The sequence below is a fragment of the Poecilia reticulata genome, chromosome 8 (assembly GCF_904066995.2).
Source record: "Poecilia reticulata chromosome 8, P_reticulata-male-v2, whole genome shotgun sequence".
NCBI classification, from domain to species: Eukaryota; Metazoa; Chordata; class Actinopteri; order Cyprinodontiformes; family Poeciliidae; genus Poecilia; species Poecilia reticulata.
Genome location: NC_088837.1, coordinates 1,329,440 through 1,342,527, shown reverse-complemented (window position 1 = coordinate 1,342,527; position 13,088 = coordinate 1,329,440). Strand labels below are relative to the sequence as shown.

General features: G+C 38.8%; 1 protein-coding gene across 1 annotated transcript in view; it reads left to right on the top strand.

Moving 5' to 3' along the window:
* Positions 1-2,522: 2,522 nt before the first annotated feature.
* pdxdc1 (pyridoxal-dependent decarboxylase domain containing 1) overlaps positions 2,523-13,088 on the top strand; it is a 31,770-nt gene continuing 21,204 nt past the window's right edge. Inside the window, exons 1-3 of the mRNA XM_008415030.3 lie at positions 2,523-2,761; positions 11,865-11,961; positions 12,039-12,107. Of these exons, the coding sequence (XP_008413252.2) occupies positions 11,888-11,961; positions 12,039-12,107 (143 nt within the window). The 5' untranslated portion in view covers positions 2,523-2,761; positions 11,865-11,887. The remainder of the gene's footprint in view (positions 2,762-11,864; positions 11,962-12,038; positions 12,108-13,088) is intronic.

Sequence of the window (13,088 nt, the reverse complement as noted above, 5' to 3'; positions counted from 1 at the left end):
GTGGCAAAATACACGTGTGCTTATTCAGCGCTCATAACAAGCACTTGCTTGTTAAGCGCTCTTATCTAGAGAACTACGGACACCGTGAAAGCTCAAACAACGTGTTTCAGGAAAGTTATCCCACTTTTTTTTCCAACTGCGCGCTAATCAGATGCACATAGTGCGTGTTTTCCTCTAATATCTGGGGGAATAATACTTGATGGGGAAACGCGAATCGACGTGCTTTCAAGTAGATCTTAAAAAAACAACACATGCACACTTAGTTTCAAAGAACCTAGCACCGACTAGTGGCGTGGCGAGAGCATTACACTTTTTCGATGTGTACCGTTTGTAAACAAAGATTGTAATTAGAACGTCTTCATGTAAATGTGTTAACAGAAACGAAACAAAAATTCAATTTTCATTGCATCATTGTCGTGTAAACGGGGCCTAAGTTTGGATTTGAATGATTACTGTAACTCATAGCGATGGAGAGCAAGAAGAAAGCGCCCATTTTCATTTAGCACATGCTAGTAGCAGACACGGAGGATCAGCACTTTTACTGTTACAGTTACTGTTTGGAAACTACCGTAATCAGCTCAGTTAAATCTAAACTAGGCAAAATTTTCTTTTTCAACCGTAATAAATGTGATATTCAATTGACCTGTTATGACTCAAATTTTGGGTGTCCGCCCCCCTCTGCTGCTGCATCATTGTGGAAAACCTAGAGCGGCAGAGATATCTGCGGCTTATAGCGCGTGCGATTATATTCCGGAAAATACATGTTTATTTAACAAATAGTGTTATTTCCTGGATTTTTTCTGTGAAGAACCCAGACAGGGTTATTTGATTGTGCTTTCTGGAAAACAAGAACATTTTACATTTAGGCACTCCTGCAATCGTCACACTTTTTCTGTTACAAACTGACTCCGGCCCCCCACCAGTGAAGGGAAAAGTTATGTGGCCCTCACAGGAAAACGTTTGGTGACCCCTGATGTACAGCCTTGAGAAAAACTGAACATCCCAATCAGTCCTTCATTAAGCAACAGCGCTCCCTGTTGGTGGCTTATTGGAGTGTTTTTTTTCCTGTGGTTTCCAACCCTGGTCCTCAAGGCACCAGGGTTGGTATTTCCTTGCTTCCTTCCAGCTGATTCCAATCGATGACTGATTAACAGGCGTTTGTTGAACTGCAATCAGTTGAATCAGGCACATTAAAGCAGGGAAACTTCTAAAACATGTAATTTGCCTTGAGGACCAGGCAAATTACATGTTTGCCTGGTCCTCAGACAAACATAAGGACCAGGTATGTGTGTAAAAAAAGTTCCTTTTTTACACACATACAGCTTCAGACAAGTATGGAGCCCAGAGAGTCCGTCTGGTGACATCGGAGAAAAAGGTTAGTAGTCAGGAGTTTCAGTAATTAAGTTGTTCTCATAAAATATTAAGTCATACCAATTAATTAAAAAAGTCGTTCCTGTATCCACTGCGTGTCACCAGACGGCTCTGTAGACAAGAGATTTATTCTTAGATATTTCTTGGTCTCACTATATCGGTTCATTCCACTGTATTCAGTTTCTTATTTTATACTTACATTTTATTCTTTATGCATTTTCATAGATTTTGTTTTTGTTCTCCTCAGCTTATCTCATGATTTTTAGTCTCCTTCCCTCAGCCTGCCTCTTTAGTCTCCTCACAGCTGCACCCTGTTCCCCCCATCACTCATCCATAACTTGTCTAGTTTTTTTTGATTCAATGTATTTATTTTGTCATGCGCCTTTGTATGTTGCCCATTTTGCATAGACTTACAAGGGATTACACATCTTATAAATTTAAAAGAAAGTGAAGAAGGCCACGGAACAAGCTTGCCAATGAAGCATCATTTTTACCTTCAGGAAAATAGAATTTTTAAAATAAGCTGGGTTCATTTTTGCTCATGTTCTCAATAAAATTGTCTATTTCATTTTAAAGGCTGTGGCAGCTGCTGTTCAGCATATTTAACAGCTCCATGTCCTTCTTACTCAGGATCTTATGGCAGGAGCATCCAATTTGTTGCATTAAAGCTCTACATCAGATATTCATCACACTTAATGACATTTCGTTAAGTCTCTCAATGTGATCAATGGTCTTCAAAAACCAAGGTCTTTTTTACCTTCAAGGCTTCAACTTTATTTAACTGAAATAAATTGTCCTTGAAACTCGGTTCCAAGTACTCTGCAGTTCCATGACTCGTTTGATTCTCATACTTCCTAAATCCCATAAACATGTTCCACCGTTTCCTCAACACTACAAGTTTAGGAAGCTTCCCCAGAAGACTCCAGTGACTCAGAATCATCCCTTCTCTCCGTATGACCTCAGCATTACTCTAAATGCTGTATCAATGTTTTGCTTTTCACCCATTATTCCACTAAAACTGCTACTGTTTGGTTATAGTTGCAGTTCCATGTTCAGCTAAGCGAGTACACATATGCTGTGTGATTATCAGCTGCTACCAGTTGACCAATCCTGCGGGGCGGGCGTGACGTCAGCGCTGCCAGCGTGGAATGCACGTCGTTCGGCAGGTCCAGGAAGTAAACTGTCCAGTTCGGCCAGTGGTTAACAGAAATCTCCTACGGAGACAGTTTATTTAATTCGTAATAAATTCAAAACTGGCGACTTAATTTTTTTTTCTACGGGCTTTCCCGGAGACTTCTGCAGGGGCTCCCTCGCGTTACCTAGCAGCGAATTCTCTGCGTCCTTTTTCACGGAGCACAGGTGTCGAGCTGTCAGCTGTGGACTGCAAAAGGTGAGGAGCGGGTGCTGTGGAAAGCTGGGAATATGATGTGGGGTTTGTTTCAGCTGGGATCGCTCGCTGCTGGTTTCGTATGTCCGAACCCCAGCTCGTACCGAGGGTCTGAAGGAGAGTTAGCCGCTGACTCGGCTTCTCTCAGCCAGAGGAGCTCCGCTGCTGAACCTCTCAGACTTATGGGGATGATAATACACCAGCATATCAGTTACCTGCACACAGTTTGGAGCCCCGCTGCTCTTCCTAATGTTCTGGGTCAGATATTTAAATAACCGAAAATGGATGGATGGATATGACCTAAAGGGTTAAAAATTCAACCAACTTCCAAAAAAATGAATTGGTGTTGCTCATTTAAGTCGTCATATATCCAACTTTTAGCCAATGTTCAAACTTATTTGTCTAATCCGTAAAAGTATTCATACCTTTAGAACCTTTTGCCATATTAGAGCCATAAATGTAATTGTATTTAATCAAAAATGTTAAATATTAGTTTTGAGAAAAATATTCAAGCTGTAAGCTTGCAGGTTGGTCTCTACCAGCATTCCTGATCTAGGTCAGAATGCCTTTTCCTGTTCTTACAAAAAAAAGCGAATCCATCTCAAGCCTAGGTACTGATTTTTCTATTTGTTTTCCTCAGGATTTCTCTGACCAACTTTATCTATCGTAAAAAGAGCATCCCCACAGCATGATGCAGCCACCACCATGGCTCAGCATACTACTGGACATATACAATTGGTTTTTGTGACCAAAACACTTCTTCCTCACGTTTGGTGTGTCCCTAACATGACTTCTAGCAACTACAAACATGACTGTTTATTATATACAAGTATATGGAACTTTTGGCCAACTATTATTACTATTATTTGTTATTGCACTATATGAGATTCCACTTGTACGATCTGCACTTTTTGCTTATGCTCAACAGAATAGAATAGAAACAATCTTTATTGTCCCTCAAAGGGGAAATTCGGGTGTAACGGCATTGTGATGCCTGAATATCATTTTGGTATTATAACAATGACAATAAAAGTATATATATTTTACATTTATATATTGACTAATAGTTGTCTAGTCAAACAGGTTATTCCACCTTAGCTCTGGATCTTTGCAGCTTCCTCAGGTCTTCTTTGCTGCTTCTCAGATCAGTTCTCTCCTCAGGCCTTTTGTCGCTGCAGGGCCCAGCCCCCTCCGGCCCTGCCCTGTTGTACTCCGGCCCAGGTTGTGTTTGCATTGAGCAGAGAGCTGCTTCAGAAGTGGGCGGGGATCAAATAAGTTCCTCTTGGAGCCGACTCCTCTTGGAGCTGACCTGACCAGCTAGCCCAGGTCAGGTTTACTTCGACAGAGAAGCCGTCTCCTCACACATTTTTTTGTTTGTTCTTCCTGCTCTATCAGCAAAGAAACTGAGGGAAAAAATTGACCTAAGCTTTATTTTTAACTAAATGAATAAAAAAATAAACATCTGAGTATCATTTTTTAGCGCGACTAGCGTCTGGTGCAGATGAACCACCACTGTAGCTTGCAGAATTTTCTCTGCGTCGAGAGCCTGTGATCTGGAAACCCCTCGTTCACGGAGTCTTGCCCACTTCTGATCTCTTCACTTGGAGGAATGTTCCCTGATTTCAGCTCAGCCAAAACTTTGGCTGAAGTGGACATTGTCATTCCAGTCTGGCATGAAGTGCAGATTCATCCTCCAGGTCAACATGAAAACCCTGATACATTTGATTAAGTACCAGCAGGTGGACATAATTTAAGGGCAATTGTTAAATTTTATTATTTATGCATTGCTACTCAGACCACAGTCGGTAGTTTTTATCTAGTAGCTGCATTTCCATTACAAGTGTATGCAAATCTTTGTTTATATTCATTCATTGTTGAAACAAAACAATTCTGCAATTATGGTGTTTCCATTAAGTAATAATGAAAGTCACATGAATAAATTTGTTCATGTAGTAAGTCATTAGCAATAATTTCAGCGATGGATGTAAACAGGTGGATATAGTCATAGACATAATATAAGAGTAGACCCCGCATTGGCTGCTCCGGCGCAGGAAATACGGCGGCCATCTTGGAGCGGTTGTCCTTCCTACTTTGCTCAACCAAAACAGCAGAAGATGCCTCAGCACTGAGGGATATTGTTGTTCGGATCGATGGACTATGGACTTTACCACAGGGTCCGCCTTTCATTGGCTAATACCCATTTTACGTCACAGCGCAGCTATCACATGAGGGACCGGTGTTATGCCCAGAAAAGCCCCCCTGCCCAAATTTGCATCCCCTGTCGCGGGAGCGCGCATCGCTCTTAGCTCTCGCATATTGACGAGGAAACGGATAAAAATATGACCGAAGAGAAAATTTTTAAGATATTTGTAACATTATCACGTTTCCTAACCATGTAATCCCTAATACGGTGGGTTTTATTTCGCAAATTATTTGAAATAAATACGGTTTTTACACTTTTATTGACACATATGAGTCGAACTTTTTTTCAGTCCGTGTCTGTTGTAAACGTTCTCCGCAAATGGTTTGAAATTCTCTGCTTTGTCTTTTGATATCATAATAGCTCAAAAGCATTACAACAGAGACCCATTATGTAGAACATTTTATATCATGCTTCACTTCTAGTCTGTTAATGTAGGAGGAAATGCAACTTAATTTATGAGCCTGAAAATATTGGCATCCGTCTTGTTGATATGAAACTTATAGCATTAGCTCAGAGAACAAGTGTAATTACGTAGAAGAGATTAAATCATTTCAACTCTTTATTTCCCCCAATTAGCACAGGGATGCATGTTTTGGCAATATAGATTTTGAGCCTGCCACAATATGCATCCCTTCTTTATTCCCCACAAATATTATCCTATCGATATAAAACATGTACCAGCAGTTCTTGGAACTACTCAGATTATGTAGAAAAAAATATTTCACTATTAACTCTTGAATTCTTTAAATTAGCACAGGGATGCATTTTTGGACAATATGGATTTCCAGCCTGCCAAAATATGCATCCCATATCTATTCCCCTCAAATATTATACAATTGATTTAAAACTTATAACAGCAGTTCTTGGAGCTACTCTCATTATGTAGAAATAGTTATTTTACTTTTATCTCTTTATTTCTCAAAGTTGGCACAGGGATGCATTTTTGGGCAATATGGATTTCCAGCCTGCCAACATATGCACCCCTCTCTATTCCCTTCAAATATTATCCTATTGATTTAAAACTTATACCAGCATTTCTTGGAGCTACTCTCATTATGTAGAAATAGTTATTTCATTCTTAACTCTTTATTTCTCAAAGTTAGCACAGGGATGCATTTTTGGGCAATATCTCCAGCCTGCCAAAATATGCACCCCTCTCTATTCCCTTCAAATATTATCCTATTGATTTAAAACTTATACCAGCATTTCTTGGAGCTACTCTCATTATGTAGAAATAGTTATTTCATTCTTAACTCTTTAATTCTTCAAATTAGCACAGGGGTGCGTTTTTGGGCAAATTTCCAGCCTGCCAAAATATGCACCCCTCTCTATTCCCTTCAAATATTATCCTATTGATTTAAAACTTATACCAGCATTTCTTGGAGCTACTCTCATTATGTAGAAATAGTTATTTCATTCTTAACTCTTTAATTCTTCAAATTAGCACAGGGGTGCGTTTTTGGGCAAATTTCCAGCCTGCCATATATGCACCCCTCTCTATTCCCTTCAAATATTATCCTATTGATTTAAAACTTATAACAGCATTTCTTGGAGCTACTCTCATTATGTAGAAATAGTTATTTCATTCTTAACTCTTTATTTCTCAAAGTTAGCACAGGGATGCATTTTTGGGCAATATGGATTTCCAGCCTGCCAAAATATGCACCCCTCTCTATTCCCTTCAAATATTATCCAATTGATTTAAAACTTATAACAGCATTTCTTGGAGCTACTCTCATTATGTAGAAATAGTTATTTTACTTTTAACTCTTTATTTCTCAAAGTTAGCACAGGGATGCATTTTGGGGCAATATGGATCCCAGTGCTAATTTGAAGAATTGAAGAGTTAAGAGTGAAATAACTTTTTCTACATAATGAGAGTAGCTCCAAGAACTGCTCTTATAAGTTTTAAATCAATTGGATAATATTTGAGGGGAATAGAGAGGGGTGCATATTTTGGCAGGCTGGAAATCCATATTGCCCAAAAATGCATCCCTGTGCTAACTTTGAGAAATAAAGAGTTAAAAGTAAAATAACTATTTCTACATAATGAGAGTAGCTCCATGAACTGCTGTTATAAGTTTTAAATCAATTGGATAATATTTGAAGGGAATAGAGAGGGGTGCATATTTTGGCAGGCTGGAAATCCATATTGCCCAAAAATGCATCCCTGTGCTAACTTTGAGAAATAAAGAGTTAAAAGTAAAATAACTATTTATACATAATGAGAGTAGCTCCAAGAAATGCTGTTATAAGTTTTAAATCAACAGGATAATATTTGAAGGGAATAGAGAGGGGTGCATATTTTGGCAGGCTGGAAATTTGCCCAAAAACGCATCCCTGTGCTAATTTGAAGAATTAAAGAGTTAAGAATGAAATAACTATTTCTACATAATGAGAGTAGCTCCAAGAAATGCTGGTATAAGTTTTAAATCAATAGGATAATATTTGAAGGGAATAGAGAGGGGTGCATATTTTGGCAGGCTGGAAATTTGCCCAAAAACGCACCCCTGTGCTAATTTGAAGAATTAAAGAGTTAAGAATGAAATAACTATTTCTACATAATGAGAGTAGCTCCAAGAAATGCTGGTATAAGTTTTAAATCAATAGGATAATATTTGAAGGGAATAGAGAGGGGTGCATATTTTGGCAGGCTGGAGATATTGCCCAAAAATGCATCCCTGTGCTAACTTTGAGAAATAAAGAGTTAAGAATGAAATAACTATTTCTACATAATGAGAGTAGCTCCAAGAAATGCTGGTATAAGTTTTAAATCAATAGGATAATATTTGAAGGGAATAGAGAGGGGTGCATATTTTGGCAGGCTGGAAATCCATATTGCCCAAAAATGCATCCCTGTGCCAACTTTGAGAAATAAAGAGATAAAAGTAAAATAACTATTTCTACATAATGAGAGTAGCTCCAAGAACTGCTGTTATAAGTTTTAAATCAATTGGATAATATTTGAGGGGAATAGATATGGGATGCATATTTTGGCAGGCTGGAAATCCATATTGTCCAAAAATGCATCCCTGTGCTAATTTAAAGAATTCAAGAGTTAATAGTGAAATATTTTTTTCTACATAATCTGAGTAGTTCCAAGAACTGCTGGTACATGTTTTATATCGATAGGATAATATTTGTGGGGAATAAAGAAGGGATGCATATTGTGGCAGGCTCAAAATTTATATTGCCAAAACATGCATCCCTGTGCTAATTGGGGGAAATAAAGAGTTGAAATGATTTAATCTCTTCTACGTAATTACACTTGTTCTCTGAGCTAATGCTATAAGTTTCATATCAACAAGACGGATGCCAATATTTTCAGGCTCATAAATTAAGTTGCATTTCCTCCTACATTAACAGACTAGAAGTGAAGCATGATATAAAATGTTCTACATAATGGGTCTCTGTTGTAATGCTTTTGAGCTATTATGATATCAAAAGACAAAGCAGAGAATTTCAAACCATTTGCGGAGAACGTTTACAACAGACACGGACTGAAAAAAAGTTCGACTCATATGTGTCAATAAAAGTGTAAAAACCGTATTTATTTCAAATAATTTGCGAAATAAAACCCACCGTATTAGGGATTACATGGTTAGGAAACGTGATAATGTTACAAATATCTTAAAATTTCCTCTTCGGTCATATTTTTATCCGTTTCCTCGTCAATATGCGAGAGCTTAGAGCGATGCGCGCTCCCGCGACAGGGGATGCAAATTTGGGCAGGGGGGCTTTTCTGGGCATAACACCGGCTCACAAACTCATGCTAATGTACATTGTGGACTACCAGACCGACAGAAAGTTTTTGCGTCAGGACTCGAAAAAAAATGGTTTTCCTTCAGTGGGGTATCTGCACAGGTGATGTCAGGTATCCTGATCATGTTTGTGGAACTAAAATTCACAGATTTCCAAAATCTGAAACGGAATGCCTTGCTTGGATTAAAGCTTGTGCACGACGGCATTTGCAGCTCAATCGTCATACGATCAATAAGAACAAAGTGTCTGCTTGCGTAAGTATTATTGCTTTGCTTTCTTTGTGTTTAGTGAATGAAAAAAATTAAGTCAATAATAAACACATCCATTATAAAAACGTTTTAGCCAAGTACAGCATAATGGCAGTACCGATACAACTTCTACATCCTGAAGCCTGTCTGTTACAGTCTTACGTTGGCTGAACAGATCAATATGCAATGTGTACCGTATCTGACATACATTAAAGATTTTATTTCACCTGAAAAGGCTTTTTACTGAACTGTAATTGTGTTAGCCACGCTAGCTTTTACTAAACTGTAATCGTGTTAGCCACGCTAGCACCGAGTACCGTGTATCAGGCGTAGGCACATTTGAACCCTCAAAACCATGAATGTCCAACTCACCCAGCCTTGCAAGAACAACAGGCATCAGCGATCTTGTCCACAGCTATATTTATGCTGAGGGTGTGAGGATCTGCTGTTTTCCTCATCGACTGGTAGCGTTTAGCTGCAACTCGCACAATGTTAGAGGCATCACGTGGCTAAAACATCTTGATGTCGTCCAAAAAAGATGACATGAACTTGTTGGTTCCCTTGTCCATTGTCGTGGATGATATTTTGTGAAAATCCGGCAGAAATGCTAAACTAATCGACTCAGAAATACTCTGCAGAGAGTCAGTCAAAATGAAAAATCCCATAGAACCTAAGCTCTGCCAGGAGGTCAATGTGAGACATGAAGTCACGTGGGACTTTCAAGGGGTGTTTCTGGGCGGAGCTTGTCCATTGATGTGAGGGCTTGACAAACAGTATTTCACAAGTAAGATGGACATATTATTGTGTATATTTTGTGATTAGAATATTACTTTACTGAATTTATGTCCACCGGCAAGATACCAGCTAACATTAGCTACAGTGCTTGGTGTAATACGGCGTTCAGCCCCTCTATGAAGGCTAACTGAGATTCCGTAAATCTAAAAAATGTAATTATTCTCTAACATTGACTTAGATTATCTGACACAAGAGCCTACATCAGAAATGAAACAATGTAACATATATTATAAAACTTATGTGTTATAACATTCACCAGCAAAGTTTACACAGGTGGTAAAGACTATTATTTATATGTAATTCTTTCACTCTGTCAAAAGTAAGATGCATCCGAAATCTTCCGTTTTTGTTTTGTAGGTTTTATAAAGACACGATGTGAGGAAGAAGAGGGAGATATCTATAAAGAGAGACGGATTCACTGCAGCACGGATGAATCTCGCATCGGATTTTGGACTCAATCTCAGTTGCTGAATCTCTGAAGCTAGAACACATCGGCTGAAAAACATATATATATATATATATATATATATATATATATATATATATATATATATATATATATATATATATATATATATATATATATATATATGCATACATGCATGTATCCAATATATATTATTCAGCATTAATCATTATTTGTGTCATTATTAATCATTATTTGTTTGTGTTTGTATAGTTATATAAATATGTATTGATATTACTAAATAAATTATGAACGGATGTGTGCTTTGTAATATGCTCATAATACATCAATATCAGAATATTCCATTCCTATTCTATTGTTATTGCCACTAAGCATATTTAAATATGCTGAACTATGTATTAAAAACATACTTAAAAATACAATTGTTTATAAATGTAGCTTTGATAGATGTTTGAATATGGTTTCCAGTAACAAAAAAGCGTGTAATGATTGATTAAATGCGCTGATACGTCATTGTGCCTGCTAAACACATAACGCTGAGTGGAACGGTCGACCTCTCCAAGATGGCCGCCCTAAATCTTGTCAGCGACAATTGGCGTGAGTGGCCATGAGGCGTCTATTCTTATATTATGTCTATGGATATAGTCATAAGGCAGCCATGCTGCTAGCGATCTTTATCGGCCAATCAGAGGAGACTTTGGTGCCTCCTCTGATTGGCTCATTATTTAGGTGTTGGAGCAACAAGCCCCACCTACTTGGGAGCAGCTACAGCTTTGTGAAAATTGTAGTTGGCGAATTTACAAAAGGTTTATGGATTCAACACGTGGGAATGACTCGCAACATTTTCTGAACTGTGCAGCGTCACACAGTTCAGAAAATGTTGTGTGTTGTGTCATTCCAATGTGTGAGAGCTCTTGTGGAGCCAGCTGCACACTGTCCGAAAAACTAAAACAAACCCTCATCGTCCTACTTCTTGTCATCTTCCTCGTTGCTTTTACCAGTAGTAGCATCTGGCTGTCGATCACATGACTCATGATGCAAAAAAGTGTTTCCATTGCAGTTTTCCAAACGACTAAATTAATAAAAAAAATAAACATCTGAGTATCATCTTTAAGTGCGACTAGCGTCCGAACCCCAGCTCATACCGAGGGTCTGAAGGAGAGTTGGCCACTGACTCAGCTTCTCTCAGCCAGAGGAGCTCCGCTGCTGAACCTCTCCGACTTCCACCTGAGGAGTGAATGATTATGGGGACAATAATACACCAGCATATCATTTACTTGCACACAGTTTGGAGCCCCGCTGCTCATCCTAAGCTCAGCTATTTTGATACAGCTGAGAAACCACCTCATCCTATTACAAAAACATAAGTTTTTCTGAAATCGGCATGTTTCTATGAAGCACATTTATTTTTGTAATTTCAATTAGTGCAATTCTCATATTGTGCAACTTTCTCTCCACTGTAGCTGCCTTTAATAGAAAAAGTTTCAGGTATAGGAGGCTACCGTTTAAAGACAATTGTTAACGGTCTGAAAGGAGTACAAGCATAAATGCATGCCACACTTTTTTGACAATGAGTGAATTTCCTGTCACTTCACAATTGTACCCTACTTTATATTGGTCTGTTGATCCATTGTGTGCTTCATGTGTGAATTCTTCTTAACTCTCCTTCAGGAAGCAAAATCTCTTCCTTGATCATGGTGGATGCTGCTCTGGCTCAGGTGGGAAAGAACCTGAGTGAAGCCATGAGGATCCTTGGAGATGGACAGATGTAGGGTTCAACATCATCTTTATACAATAAGGAAGAAGGGGGTGAGAAATTCATGGAGCTGTGTGGTGTGTGTTTAGGGAGCCAGAAGCAGGAACGGAAAGCCGACGTTTCAGTAGAACCAGTATCCCCGGACCTCTACAGGGAGAGTAAGACACTTACACACACGTTACATTTTTCTGTTTTCACATGCACTTTGCATTGACTTCCATTCATTTTTCATTGATTTCAGTTGCTTGACCCTAAAACCTAACCATTACCAGTTGAGACCCAGCCCTAACCCTAACCAAAATTCAATTCACACCTTAGTCCTAAATCTAACCCCTGACCCAAAAGAAGCCTTTTCCCTTGTGGAGACCAGGCTTTGGTTCCCACAAGGAGCAGTGACACACACGCACACACACACAGCTAGCCCAGGTCAGGTTTTATTCCAGCTCAGTCCTTGTGTGTGTTTCATTCTGCAGGGTATATTGCAGACATCTTTCTACTCTCCCGGATGCTGTTTTAAAAACCTGTTTGTATTGTTGTGTTTAAAGAAGGCTGTGTGTTAGAAGAATGATTTTTTTATCAAGACAATGTTCAACAGAAATATAATCTTTAACATGTTAGTGACATATTAACAGTTTCTCAGGATGCAAAACATGATAAAAATCCCCACAATTAAAATCCACTGAACCACAGTATGCTTTAATTATCACTAGAGTACAACTCGGCATCGGAATGTTTTATAATGGAAAAGCATGGTGGTATTGGATGTGTCTAAACAAGAACAAATTTCAGATTTAACAGAAATGTCTTAAATAAATGGTAAATGGCTTGTACTTACATAGCGCTTTATCAATTCCAGCCCACAAAGCGCTCCACACTACATTCAGTCATTTACACACATGGTGGCACACTGGTGGTGGTGAGCTGCTGGATTGTAGCCACAGCTGCCCCGGGGCAGTCTGACACCACCAGCAGCAGGCAAGGTGAAGTGTGGCCTACAATGTTCTGCATTAGTCATGTTTGATGACTGAGATAATGTCCGTTAACCCTCTAAGGTTTTACAGCACCTGAATGTTCCGCTGGTAATAAACTGGCTTCACTGTGGCTCACTGGATACAACAGTTGTCTTCTATGTACAAAGT